The sequence below is a fragment of the Hemitrygon akajei genome, chromosome 12, assembly GCF_048418815.1.
Source record: "Hemitrygon akajei chromosome 12, sHemAka1.3, whole genome shotgun sequence".
Lineage (NCBI taxonomy): Eukaryota > Metazoa > Chordata > Chondrichthyes > Myliobatiformes > Dasyatidae > Hemitrygon > Hemitrygon akajei.
The window spans coordinates 40,698,451-40,713,569 of record NC_133135.1 but is presented as its reverse complement, the minus strand read 5'-3'; the positions used below and the strand labels follow the sequence as shown (position 1 = coordinate 40,713,569).

Here is a 15,119-nt window from a genome sequence, read left to right as displayed (position 1 = left end):
AGAAATTAGGAACTAGTGAGCCTCTTGATCACTATAAGTATGAAAGTACACTTGAAAGACAAAGCAAGAAGAGGATGAGAGAATCTGGCAGGCAATATGAAGCAAAATCCAAAGGGATTTATAAGCACAAGGGGTGATTGATAAGTTCATGGCTGGAGGTGGAAGGAGTCAATGTTAGAAAACTTAGCACATTTATTTTTCAACATAGTCCCCTCCTACATTTACACACTTAGTCCAGCGGTCATGGAGCATACAGATCTTGGACCTCCAGGAAGTGTCCACAGATGGGTGATTGATAAGTTCATGGCCTAACGTAGAAGGAGATGGGTTATTAACTTCAAACTTTCTGCATAATCACTCACAGAGTTGACCTGCACGTGCATGTAACAAGAGCTGTATAACTCATCTCCTTCTGCCTTAGGCCACAAACTTATCAATCACCCATGCTGTGGACACTTTCTGGAGGTCCAAGATCCATATACTCTATGACCGCTGGACTAAGTGTGTAAGTGTAGGAGAGGACTATACTGAAAAATAAATATGCTAGGTTTTCTAAAATTGACTCCTTCTACCTTAGGCCACAAACTTATTAATCACCCCTCGTATATTAAAAGGATGGCTGGGAAGAGAAAAGCTCCCCTTAAAGATCAGCATGGCCACCTGTCTGTGGAACCATAGGAAACAGCAAGATTTTAAACTAATATTTCTCTTGTTTTTATGATGGAAGTTAAGGAAATGGGAGAATCCAGTGGTGTTGTCTTTGACCTCATACAAGATACCAATGAGAAAGTATTAGAGGCCTTAAGTTGGATTTGCAGATGCTGTGGGAAGCTAAAGAAGAAATCATGGAGGTCCTTACAGTGAATCTTGTTTTATCTCTTGCCACAGCTGAAGTTTCCAAGGACTAAAGAGTGGCTAATGTGGCATCATTATTTTAAAAGGGTAGCATAAACTAGCCAGGAAACCATAAGCCAGTGAGTCTGACATCGTTGTTTGTTGGTAAATTGCTGGAGGGAATTCTGAGGGACATGATCTACCAACATAGCAGCAGTCAGCGTGGCCTTGTGCTTGGGAGATCATGTCTGCTAAATCCCTTTTGAGTTCTTAGAGGAGGTAATCAAGAAGGTAGATGAGGGTAAAGCAGTGGATACTGCCTATATGAACTTTAGCAAGAACTTTGCTTAGTCTCTCATGCCAGGGTAATCGGGAAGGTTTGGACTTTATTCCCTGGAACGGTGGGATATTTCACCTTTTGCCCTTAACCTTTAGTTCTAGTCTCATTCAACCTTGTTAGAAAAAGCCTGCTCGTATTTACTGATCTATACCCCTCATAATTTTAAATACTATCAATCTCCTCTCATTCCCCTACAATCCAGGGAATAAAGTCCTAATCTATTCAACGTTTCCTTATAACTCAGGTCCTCAAGTCCTGGCAAAATCCTTGTAGGTTTTCTCTGCACTTTTTCCAATCTCATTTTTCCTGTAGGTAGTGACCAGAACTGCACAGAGTACTCCAAAAATTGGCCTCACTGACATTTTATACAATTCCAACATAACATACCAACTCCTGTACTTTGATTTATCAGTGTTACGCAGTAGAGGGAAATAGGGGTGCATGCATAATTTACTGAATTGGTATCACTGTTAAATAGGGTGGTACAGAAGGCATTTAGGACACTAGCCTTCATTCAGGGCATTGTAAATTAGAGTTAGGAAGTTATGTCAGACATCGCTGAGATCACACTTGGAGTACTATGTATAGTTTTGGTCATGATATTATATGAAAGATATTAGTAAAGATTGAAAAGATCTACCAGAAAGTTGCCTGAACTTGGGGCCTGAGTTACAAGGAGGGCTTGCACAGACTTGGACTCTATTCCTTAACACAGGAGATTGAGGGCTGACCTCACAGAAGTGAACCAGATCATGGAAAGTATAAACAGAAAGAAGGCACATGTTTTTCCCCTCCAGGGAGGAGAGAATAAACCTGGGCACAGGTTTAACATCAAAGATAGATCTTAAAGGGACATCGGGGCAGATTGTTCACACAAAGTATTTGGAACAGCTGCCAGAAATAGCAGTTGAAGCAGGCACGTTAGCAACATATAAAAGCCATCTAGACAAGTACATGATCACGAAGTGTTTGGTGGACAATGGGCCAAAAACAAACAGAAAGGACTAACTGGGAATCCAGTTAGAACAAATGAGCTGGGTCAAGGGCCTGATTTCCTGCTAAACGACTCTGATTTTACATGACTATCTGCAAATGGATCTCATGATTCAAAAGCCAAAATACATCTACTCATGTCTAGAAAAACAGATTACTGAAAGGGTTTAAATTTAAGAAAAGTAAAACAGATGCCAAATGGATTGGGCCCAACTGCTCACTGTGTAACACCCACCCTGGTTTGTCCACCCGAAGTGTAACACCTTACACTTGTCTGCATTAAATTTCATCTGCCATTTTTCAGCCCAATTTTCCCAGTCTGGATGAGGACTAGCCAATCAGGAGGAATGGAATTATGGGGGTATAAATACCACTGGACAAGACATGCTCAGGCATCATCCCTGAAGAAGATGGCAAAGTTTGTGATCGAAATGTCGGTTATAAGCAATATCTGTACCCGGCTGGAAGCCCAAGAAGAGTTTATTATGAATTATCCTATTAACAATCCAACATATGACAATTAAACTTGATCTTGAACTGGAGTAGTCCAATCTCTCAGAGTGCATTTTGCTGTTCCAACTAGAGAACACATTGTGAATACTGAATGCAGAATGCTGAATTGGGTAAGTGTCAGTAAATTGCTGCATGCAAGTTATCTCTTGCACACTACTTCAATGAAGTACAACATACCACAAGCTCAAGATACAATATTACATCTCACGCCGAGACACGCAACAAGCCTCAGGGCTCAACATCACAGTCATTAATTTCATATAATAAGCCTTTCCAGTTTGTATCAGAAGAAATCACCCTGACCATCGAAGAGCAGGAGGAAATGCTAGAGTGAGGGGTGTGGCAACCTGGGACAATAACTGCATCAGGTTCAATAGCTGTTGCCTGCCTGCTTTGTATTTCCAGAATTTTCTGGTTCTGTTTCTGACTTACAGCATCTACAGCTTTTTTTTGTTATTTGTCGAGTTAGTTCCTGCATTTTCTGATTTTATTTCCTATTTGTCAAGCATTGATCTATTGTAAGTAATATCAATAGCAATTATGCCTTGTATTTATTATGCTCCCATAACATAGTAAAAAATCCAAAGGTGATTAACAGGAGAGTTATCAAAATGAAATTTCATTTTATACTATAAAGTAACCAGAAGATTCTTTCAGAAGGTAGGCATTTTAAGAACAGAAATGTCGAGAGGCAAAGAAGTTAAAAAAGATCATTCCAAAGCTTAGGAAGTAGAAAGGGAAGCTGCCAATGTTCAAGAAAAGAAAGAATGGGTAAGGCCAGAATCACCCGAGCACAGCTGTCAAAAGGTTCTATGGGTTCTATGGCTTAAGAAAGTTACAGATAAAAGACAGGATAAGGCCAATTTGAAAACTGGAATTTAAATATTTAAAGTTTTGCAGGAGTGGAAGCTAGTGTAGGTCAATATAGTAAATGAAATTAATGCAATGAGAATAAATAATTTGAAAATTTTGCATAATGAGGGAAGTTAAAGTGGGAAATTGGACAGTAGAGCAGTAGGATGTCATTACCTTAGTATTTTGTCCTTGAAGGTATTAAATATTTTTTACCTGTACGCAACAGGTTGACAAAAAGAGCAAATATTCATAGAAAACTATGGCACATTTAAAAGAAACAGAAGTAATGTGAAAAAGAAAACACGTTGATGAAATCAAAATAAAATCTCAGGAATTCATTCAATCAGAAATGGTAAAGAGAACACACAGTTTTTCTATTATTCCATGGTCTGTTGTAACTCTGACCCAACTTCAGTTCTGAAAAGGCCCTAGCCTGAACATGAAATAATCTGCTCTCTCCACCAAGTCTGATTTATCTAGTAGGTTTCTGATACTATTGTAATTATTTTACAATTCCCTTAATTTGTACATTTCAAATAAATAGTAAAAAATATTCAGTGAATTTTCATTTGATATTAAATTTTTTTAAAAAGGCAACAGAAACATATAATCCTTTCTGTTTACATAAATCAGACTGGTGGAGGAAGTCAGCAGATTAGGCAGCATCTGTGGGATGAAGGAATTGATAACATTAAAGATCAGGGCCAGGAGTGGAGAGGGAAGATAGCCAGTATAAAGAGGAGAGGGAGCACATTCCAGGCACCAATCACACTGTGCAAAATAAACTTGACCCACACATCTCCTTTGAACTTAACCCATTTTGTCTTAAACGTATGCCTTCGAGTATGAAACATTTTGACCCTGAGAAAATTATACCAGCAGCCTTCCCTATGCCTCTCATAATCCTACAAGCATCTATCAGTCTCTCCTCAGCCTCTGCCACTCCTCATCTCTTCTCTAAGGGGACACCTTTGTATTCTGAGGCTGTGCCCTCTGGTCCTCAACTCTCCTACTACTGGAAACATTCAATCTTCAGTAGGTTTCAAAAAGATTCCCACCCTCATTCTTCTAAACTTCAGTGAGTACAAGCTGAGAGCCATCAAAGGCTCCTCATTTTAACCCATTCAATCCTGGGATAATTCTCATAAACCTCCTCTGAACTGTTTCCAATGCAAGCACAACGTGGAATTCATTACCACAGACAGCTGTGGAGGCCAAGTCATTGGGTATACTTAAGGTTGAAATTGATAGGTTCTTGATTAGTTAGGGCATTAAAGGTTATGGGGAGAAGGCAAAATAATGGAGTTGAGAAGGATAATAAGTCACTTACGATGGAACAGCAGGGCAAACTTGATGGGCCAAATGGCCTTATTGTGCTCCCCTGCCTTATGGTCCTTTATTAGATATGGGGCCCAGCTGCTCACAATACTACAAATGTGGTCTGACCAACAACTTATAAAGCCTCATTACATTTTTTGCTTTTATATTCTAGCCCTCTTGAAATAAATGCAAACACTGAATTTGCCTTTCTTACTGCCAACTCAACTTACAATTTAATACTTAGGGAATACTTAAGGATTGACGAAGGGTCTCAGCCCGAAACGTCGACAGCGCTTCTCCCTACAGATGCTGCCTGGCCTGCTGTGTTCCACCAGCATTTTGTGTGTGTTGCCTGAATTTCCAGCATCTGCAGATTTCCTCGTGTTTGCCTTAAGGATTCCCAAATCCTTTTGCATCTCTGAATTCTGAACTCTCAAACTCAATGCCTTGACTCTTCAAGGCAAGCATGTCTGATTATTTCTTTATCACCCATCAACCTCTGCAGCTATGGACTTAGACCCGCAAGGTGTCTCTGTACCTCAGCACTGTTAATTGCCTTACATTAAACGCAAAAGGACAAGTCATGGTTAATCTCCCAAAGTGCAACACCTCAAATTTGGCTGGATTAAACACCATCTACCATTTTTCCACCTTTACCCCTATATCATTTAGCAGATCTATATCCCTGTATCATTTAGCATTCTTTGATACTATCAACACCACAATCAACCTTTGGTATCAACTGCGAACTTACTAACCCACCCATCTACGTTTTCACCCAGTTATTTCATGACACATGCTGGTGATATTAAACCTGATTCTGATACATTTATATAAATCACCAACAGGAGAGGTCCAAAATGGATCATTGCAGAACACAAGTCATGGTCTTCCAGCTAGTATAATTTTCAGCCACTATTACCGTACTCTGTCTTCAATGGGCAAGCCAATTATGAATCCAAACAGCCAAGTTACCATGAATACCATGCATCTTAAACTTCTGGAGGAGCCTCCCTTGACAGAAATGCCTTGCTAAAAACAACATCCACACCTCTACATTCATCAATCACCATCACCTCCTCAAAAATCTCAGTCAAACTAGTTAAGACCTGACTTGCCCCAAACAAAGCCATGCTGACTGTCCCTAATTAGCTCATGGTTTTCAAACTGTTCATAAATCCTATACCTAACAATCCTGTCCTATAGCTTTCCTGCCATTGATGTCAGTGTTCACATTCCAAGATTATCTCCATTTTCTTTCTTAAATAATGGAACAACATTAGCTACTCACTGGTCCTCCATGATCTCTCCTGTGGCCAGAGAGGATACAAAGATCTTGGTCAAGGCGCCAGTAACCTCACCTCTTGCCTCTCTCAATAACCTGGGGTATATCCCATCAGACCCAGGAGACTTAACCACCTTAATGTTCTTTAATGGTCTAACACTACCACCTCCTTTATCGCAAAATGCCCAACAAATTAACACACTGCACTCTGATCGCCACTGGAGGTTTCAGTGATCCAAGAACCTACAACCTGCACCAGATACTCAGACACACAATCATCTGCTCTATCTTTATATATCTGCCATAACTAGCAAAAGGCACCAGGAGTATTCCAGAGATTACTAACTTTGAGGTATTGTTATTTGGCCTCTTTCCTAACTCTCTATACTCACAGTGCAGGACCGCTTCCCCCTTTATGCCCATGTTTTTGGGCCAAGTCATCGAGCAACAGAGTATGGATACAAGCTCTTTGGCCCAGTAAGTCATGCTAACCATGGTGCACTCAGAAGCTCACCCCAATTTCCTGCATTCAAACATATCCCTTACCATCCACCTTATCACAATTTCAAACACTTCAATAAAGTTACCCTTCAATATTCTATTTTCCAAGGAATAAAGACCTACCCTCTGCAATCTCTCTCTAGAACACAGGCCCTGCTGTCACGGCAACATCCTCAAATCTTTACTTCACTCTTTAGATTTCACTGCTCCTGGGAAACGCTGTCTCATTCTGCCCTGCAGAGCTGATGTACGGTTAGAATGACAATAAAGTTTTTGAATCTTGAATCTAGATTTAACCATATCTTTCCAGTAATAGAGTGACCAAAACTGTACACAGTACTCCAGGTGTGGCCACACCAATGACTTACATAACTGCAACATCATGTCCCAGCTCCCTTACTCAGTGCCCTGATTAATGATGGTAAGTGTGCCAAATGCCTTATTGCTCATCCTGTGTACATATGGAGCCACTTCCAACAAACCACACACTTGTACTTCTCAGTCCTCTGTTCCATCACACTCCCTAGTGCCCAACTATTCATAGTATCAGACCTACACTGGTTTGACCTCCCAAAATGCATTATCTCACCCATATCTGTACTGAAATCCATTTGCCACTCCTTGACTCACTTCAGCAAATGATCAAAATCCCCCTATAATCTGCAATAACCTTTTTTACTATCAACATTTTTAAATGTTGTATCATCCAAAAACTTAGTGATCAAACCCTGTGCATTTGCAATCAAATCAGATTAAAGTAACAGTAACAAGGGTCCGAACACCAACTCCTATAGCACATCACTTGTCATCAACCTCCCTTTCAAGAAACAACCTTCAACAACCACCCTTTGCTTCCTACCTCCAAGCTAATTTAGTATCCATCTAACTTTCCCTGGATTCCATGGAAGCTAACCTTCCAGATCAGCCTGCCATGCAGGACGATGTTAAAGGCCTTGGGAAGTTCCAGACAGACAACACCCCCAAGCCCTATGGTTACCTCTTCAAAAAGACATATGTAGATTTGTCAAGCTTGACTTCCTATAACAAAGCCACGCTGATGAGCAGAAGAAGAGGGAGGAGTAGGGTGGGGAGACTGAGGCAGGTGGGTGATAGCTGGAAGTAGACAAGGAAAAAAAGCAGATGGAACCAAATGTGGATGGGGGAGGATAAAAGTGAAGACAGGGGTTGGGTGGAAAAAAAGTAAAGGCACTAAGGCCAAGGAACTTGATAATAGGAATCACAATGGGAAAGATGGAACTGGTGTTGGGCAATGTTCTCTCTAATTTGCAATGACCAGTGTGTGCAAAAATTTTGTGCTGTGCAAATTTTTGCCCAACAACTGCGCACTGAATAATTTCTTCAATAAAAACAGTACAAATAAGCCAGTTCTAAGATCTGCAGACAAATCATCGCAAGCTCCACATTATCAACACTGCCTACATCAGAAACCAGCAAAAATATGCTTATGTATGATCATGAAATATACTTAACATGCCAACCAGGTAGAGGGTGACAACTTTTGAGATGCTGGAAATCAAAAATTGAGGCAAACTGCTAGAAACGATTAACAAAGCCATATATGTGGGAAGAGAAACAGAGTTAATGTTTCTAATTGACCCATTTCTCTTACCACAGATTTAGCCTGAAGTGCTAAGTATTTCTAGTATTTTCTGCATTAATTTATAATCAACCTGAAACATTACCTTTCAAGAGATGCTGCCTGTTTCCAATATATTGTTTTTGTTACAAGTAAACATATTTCAGTTGAAATTGAAGTTGCAAGTTTCAGTAATCTCATAAATAAAAGTTTAGTCTGCAAACTACATTGCAGAATAAAGGTTAACAGTAGACAGGGTAGAGAGAAGTTACAAATACATTGTCCGAACTTAAGTCTTTCAATATGACAAAAGATTGGCAGGGCCGTGTTAGATTTTGGGAAACCTCAAAGATTGATTGGAGATTTAACAGTGTTTAATAAAGAGATTTCTATAGACTACATAGTAAGATCACATTCATCCAGGTCTCAGATGGTAATGAGGAGGCATATAAGATTGAGATCGATTATCTGGTAGACTCATCTTGCAGCAACAACCTCGCACTGTGTCAGCAAGGCCAAGAAATTGATTGCAGACTTCAGGAAGGGGAAGTCGGGAAAACAAATACCAGTCCTAATTGAAGGGACAGCAGTGATAAAGGTAATCAATATTAAGTTCCTGGCTGTCAACATCTCAGAGGACTGGTCCTGTGCCCAACACATTGATGTAATCATGAAGACAACACGTCAGAAGCTCTACTTTGCTAGAAGTTTGAGAAGATTTGGAATGTCACCACCATAGATCCTTGCAAATTTCTGCAGATGTTGGTGGAGAACATTCTGATTGCTTGTATCACCACTGTGTATGGAGGCTCTGTTTCACAGGTTTGAAAAAACTGCAGAAGCCGATTGTCTCAGCAACCTCCATTGTTGGCATAACCCTCCCTGACATTGAGGACATCTTCAAGAGGTGATGCCTCAATAATGGCTCTCACTATCCAGGACATGCGTTCTTCTATTTACTACCATCATGACCTACACTCATTATTGAAGAAACAACTTCTCCCCCTCCATCATCAGATTTCCAAACAGTCCACGCACACTAATTCCTTATTCTTTTTGTTTTGCAATATTTATTCGTTTTGTGATTTATGGTAATTTTTATGTCTTTCTACTGTACTGCTGCCAAAGGAACAAATTTCACGTCATATATTACAGTAATAACATGTTGCCTGACTTACTGAGTTCCTCCAGCATTTTGTGTGCGATAATAAATTTGATTCTCAGCAGTGAAATCAGTCAGCAGAGATTTAAAATATTTACCACGTCCAAGAACACCATATTGAAAAAAAAATCAGGGAAGCACTAACGGTCTGCAAGTCAGTACCTGTGAGTACTAGTAAGAGACGTTTATGATGAGCTGTTGATTCACTGTAATATTCAAATGTAATCATACTAAATACAATGATATGCCGCAAACTTCCAGGATTTCTACAATTTGATCACAATAGCTAGAAACATTTTCCGTATACTGCAGGTCAAAAGCAATACTGGAAATGAAAGCGTGAATAATCCACAAATTCACCATGAGGAAGATGAGCTCACCTTTTCTCTCTGCACTTCGCTCCTACACTCTTGATTAGGGTGAACTTCGTTTGCACTTCTGTGCTCATCCCACAAGAACTGTTTCGAAGCTTTCTTTTTGGTCTTGAGGCTGATGTATGTTCCAGATTTCTTCATTGCTCAGCAGTCAAAACCACCCCCCCCAAAACTAATTTAAGCACATGTATAAATAAAACAACCAACAAAAAAAAAGTTGATTATCCTCCTTAAGATTAAAGAGGCGAATCTATTCTCCAGGCCACAACTGGTAGAGACACATCTTTGAAAGGGTGGTCCACGTTTAGTTTTAAAACAAAAAAGCGGGAAGGAAAAAAAACGTTTGGGAATTGGCCGAGAGGAAGGAAGGAATGAATGAATTAATCAGCGGGTGACGAGATGCAGGCACCCGCCACTCTCGGGCATCTTTCCCTTGTTCCAGGACTGCGAGCCGCTCTCACTCAGGACCAAGAGACGGTAGAAAGTGAAGTTCGACCGTCGCCGCAGTTGCGGTTAAAGCTAAGCCATCTGCAGGGCGTGCAGGGCCCCGCTCCACGCTGGCCACCAGTCTCCTTCGTACCCGCTCCAGCCGCAGTTCAAGACGCTGTTACCGGTGAGAAGCCGCTGCCCCAACTGCCGCTGACACCAACTGTTCCGCTGTCAGCATCGCCGCGTTCACCGTCGTCCCGAAAACATGCCGCGTCCCACGCCAGCCGCAATGCGACGGACATATCAACCCGGCTGATGACAGTGATGATGAGACTTAATTTATTATTGTTGTTGTTTTACTCCCTTTCAACAGCACTCACTTCCGGTGGCTGGCGCACTTGACCTTTAGGCCGGAAGCACCGCTGGGGGGCGCGCGCGCGCGGGAGCACATCTGGTCTGGGCAGGTGGGCTGGGGCGTGCGGGGGGCAGGTTTCTCGGCTCAACATCTTTACACTTGAGTTCTTGAACTCATTATTCGGTTGGTTGCAAGTCAGCCCATTGCACCATTTTAAAGTTGTGCTGCTATCCTGGCTAGTCATCATAAATCAAGTCAAGTCAACTCAAGTCACTTTTAATTGTAATTTCGACCATAACTGCTGGTACAGTACACAGTAAAAACGAGACAACGCTTTTCAGGACCATGGTGCTACATGAAACAATACAAAAACTACACTAGACTACAGACCTACCCAGGACTGCACAAAGTACACAAAACAGTGCAGGCATTACAATAAATAATAAACAAGACAACAGGTACAGTAGAGGGCAGTAAGTTGGTGTCAGTCCAGACTCTGGGTATTGAGGAGTCTGATGGCTTGGAGGAAGAAACTGTTACACAGTCTGGTCGTGAGAGCCTGAATGCTTCCGTGCCTTTTGCCAGATGGCAGGAGGGAGAAAAGTTTGCAGGAGGGGTTCATGGGGTCCTTCTTAATGCTGTTTACTTTGCAGATGCAGCGTGTGGTGTAAATGTCTGTAATGGCAGGAAGAGAGACCCCGATGATCTCAGCTGACCTCACTATCCGCTCTAGGGTCTTAAGATCCGAGACAGTGCAATTTCCGAACCAGGCAGTGATGCAGCTGCTCAGGATGCTCTCAGTACAACCTCTGTAGAATGTGATGAGGATGGAGAGTGGGAGATGGACTTTCCTTAGCCGTCGCAGAAAGTAGAGATGCTGCTGGGTTTTCTTTGCTATGGAGCTGGTGATGAAAGATGGTAAAGGTCTGATCCTATTGTTGTTTGATGAAGCTTGTTTTGAGGGATAGATAAAGTCTGCAGGGTCTACGGACATTGTCACTGATAGGAAAAGAGGAATTTAATTTGGTTTGTTTGAAAAGTTCTGTGCCCCTCTGTTCTTTTCCTTGTTTTCAGTGTCCTTCAATGGAAGTCAAAGGTGTCCTTCTTCAATGCACCTTCACCTTTTTCAGCTGTATTGGGCCAAAGAGTCCAATCAGTCTATGAGAATATTACATTTTGGAAGGAAGGATTGAGATCATCTGCCATCTCATGTGCTTCCATAAAAGTTTGGTTAAGTTTAGAAGCCACTGTCTGACCTATGGGAATAGTTAACATTAGCAGGGAATCTATCTCAAGACAGTACAACTTTCTGAAAAGCCAATCGGCCTCAAACTTCTCTGGCATGTGGTCCTGCCTTCTCGTGCAGTAATGAAGCAGCACACCCAGATGCCTTCACTATCATTGCAGTATATTTCAACCAGGCCAGCTTGAAGACAGCTCTGAACAACTACCACCAACATATCACCTGTGGAACTAGCTGAGCCAACAAACTTGATCACCGTCATACCACCATCAAGAAAACTTACCGCGCTATCCCACACCCACACTTTGGAAAATCCACTCACCCGGCTGTATTTCTACTCCCAACATGTAGACAGAGAATCAAGACTGCGGCACCAGTGGTGAGGACCAAGAAGTTATGGTCAAGGGAGACAGAGGAGTGCTTTAAAAACTGCTTTGAGTCAGCAGACTTGACAATATTCAAAGACTCATTTTTGAATTGAAATTAATAGGCCACCAACTTTAGTTGTCACCAACTTTATCAAGATGTTTACCTTCAAGAACATACTGAACATACCCTAGCCAAAATCTGTAGATGAACCAGAACCAGGAGATTCATAGTCGGCTAAAGCTATGGCATCCAAGACCAGTGATCCAGAATGATACAAGAATATACAACCTACTGGAAAGCTATTTTAAGAGTGAAAAAACAACTTTGATTGAAGTTAGAGATGGAATTGGATGCATGTCAGTTCTGCCAGGGTTTGCAGGCAATTACTTGCTACAGGGCAAAACCTTTCATCATGAATGGCTGTGATGATCAAAGTTCTAAAGTTCAAAGTAAATTTATTATCAACACATTATATGTACGCTTTGAAGAGGAGAATAAAACTACCCTGTGTGAATCTCTGCAGCATCTGGTGACCCTGTGATCTCTGTCATGGAGGCCGATGTCAGAACATCTATCAAGAGGGTCGAATCCTCGCAAATATCAGGCTCTGATGATATTCCTGAAAGGGCATTGTAAACGTGTGCCAACCAACTGGCAGGAGTGTTCAAAGACATCTTCAATCCCTCAGTGCTGCAGCTGGTGGTTCCCATTTGCATTACCAGTGCCCAAGAAGAGCAGGGCGAGCTGCCTCAAAGACTATCTCCCAGTTGCACTCACGTGTGATGAAGTGTTTTGAGAGTTTGGTCTGGCCAGAATCAACTCCTGCCTAAACGTAGACCTGGACCCACTGCAATTTACCTATCACCACAATAGGTCTGCAGTGGGTGCAATCTCACTGGTTCTCCATACAGCCTTGGATCACCTGGACAATAGCAATACCTTTGTCAGGCTACTGTTTATTGATTACAGCTCAGCATTCAACACAATCATACCTTCTAATCAAGAAACTCCAAGCCTGGGCCTCTGTACCTCCCTCTGCAACTGGATCCTTGACTTCCTCACAGGGAGGCCACTGTCAAAGCAGATTGCAAATAACATCTCCTCCTCACTGAAGATCAAAGCTTGCGCACCTCGAGGATGTGTGATTAGCCCATTGCTCTACTCTCTCTATGCCTACGACTGTGTGGCTAGGCACAGCTCAGACATCATCCATAAATTTGCCAGTGACACAACTATTGTCGGGAGAATTTCAGATGGTGACAGGTGAAGAGGAGTGAGACAGATGAGCTGGTTGCATGGCGTCACAACAATGGCCTTGTACTCAACATCAGTAAGCTCAAGGAATTGATAGTGGACTTCAGGAAGGGGAAGTTGAGGGAACGTCCACTCATCCTCATCGAGGGATCAGCAGTGGTGAGGTTCAGGTGCCTCGGTGTCAACATCTCTGAAGATCTGCCCTGAGTGAAACATTTTTTTGCCAACTATCAGTGACAAAAATCACTGCTTTCTGAACAAAAACACATGCAACTGACGTTGTTTAAAAACCACCCTCTCCAAGCACGGTGTAGTGTCTAATAGTCACACAAGTGCACACGACTGACACAAGTTAGAAACCGTTCAGCAACAGACTCTGGTCCTAATTAAATGGCTAAGTGTTCCATAAAAACCAAGGAAATCCCGGCCATTTTCTCAATTAGCCTTCCTTCTTCAAGAGTTGTCCCAAATAAGCAGCTGTCCCAATTAACCGATGGCCCAATTAACTGGAATTCACTGTATACATTTCTTATTGTAATTTATAGTTTTATTTTTATTGTTATTTTTATTATGTGTATGCAATGTACTGCTGCTGCAAAACAGCAAGTTTCACAACATATGTCAGTGATATTAAACCTGGTTCTGATTCTGAGAATGATTGACCAACTGTAGTGTAATCCAGCAGGATCTGCCAAAAGAGGAAGTGATGAGACTGAAGTATAATACAGGATGTGTCAGGCATAATTCCCATTAACAATGATTGTTGAGCTAAAGACAAATTAACAATACCATAAAATAGTTAGATACGAAGAGCAGTAACAGTACAGAAACTAAAATGTGTTTTTTCTCTTGTTAACCTGTAGCAGGTAGAGCTCACCGAAGAGTAACAACATAGTATGCATGAGATATAGGAATGTAATTAGAGCAATTAACCCTTAACCCTGTTCCAACCATAGAGTAACAAAACAAATCTGCTCTTGGAACTGAGCAGGTTGAGCAATATCTTAATCAGATGCTGCTTGACTCACTGAGTTCCTCCCACAAATTAATGCTCCAAATGTCAGCATCTGCAGTCTCTTGTGACTCCATTAATATGACCTTGAATGATTCATAAGCTGATTTCATATTCCTGCAGTTTTGTTCTCCATTTCCCTTAACACTAAGGACAAACTAAGAACAGTCAATCTTGGATATACAATCAGCACTTGACCTAATATCAATTAACAACTGTGGAGGAATGTTGCAAATTTCTAGCACCCTCTGTGTACAGAACTGCTTCATAACTCAATAATGTTCAGATTCTCGACCCCTAATCTAGGCGCAGCAAACAGCTGAAATTTTTTTCTCTCTGTCTACCTTTTTTTTGCCTGGAATATGCTGTTGTGGGATGTTGTTTCAGAGATCTCACACAGATTTTGTTTGCAGTGCTAATGAGTTGTGGCAGCACAGTGGTTAATTTACTGGACTTGCACTCCTAGATCTGGGCAAGTTATCTGTATTAATTGCACCGTGGCAGCTGAACTGAAATAAACCTGTAGTAAAAAAGTGAATGTCAATTTAACGTTAAACACCATGAACCAAACAGATGTCTTAAAACCCTGTCTGCTTCACTAATACCCATTAGGGAAGGAAATAATCCATCTGTACCAGATGTGCTTTGCATGTAATTCAGACACATCAGTATAGTCAAATCTT

General features: G+C 41.4%; 1 protein-coding gene across 2 annotated transcripts in view; it reads right to left on the bottom strand.

The window, feature by feature from the left end:
- Positions 1-10,595, bottom strand: part of mast2 (microtubule associated serine/threonine kinase 2) — a 405,044-nt gene extending 394,449 nt beyond the window's left edge. For both annotated transcript variants that reach the window (XM_073062969.1, XM_073062970.1), the window contains exon 1: positions 9,781-10,595. In XM_073062969.1, coding sequence (XP_072919070.1) covers positions 9,781-9,915 — 135 coding nt within the window. In that variant the 5' untranslated portion in view covers positions 9,916-10,595. The remainder of the gene's footprint in view (positions 1-9,780) is intronic.
- Positions 10,596-15,119: the final 4,524 nt, after the last annotated feature.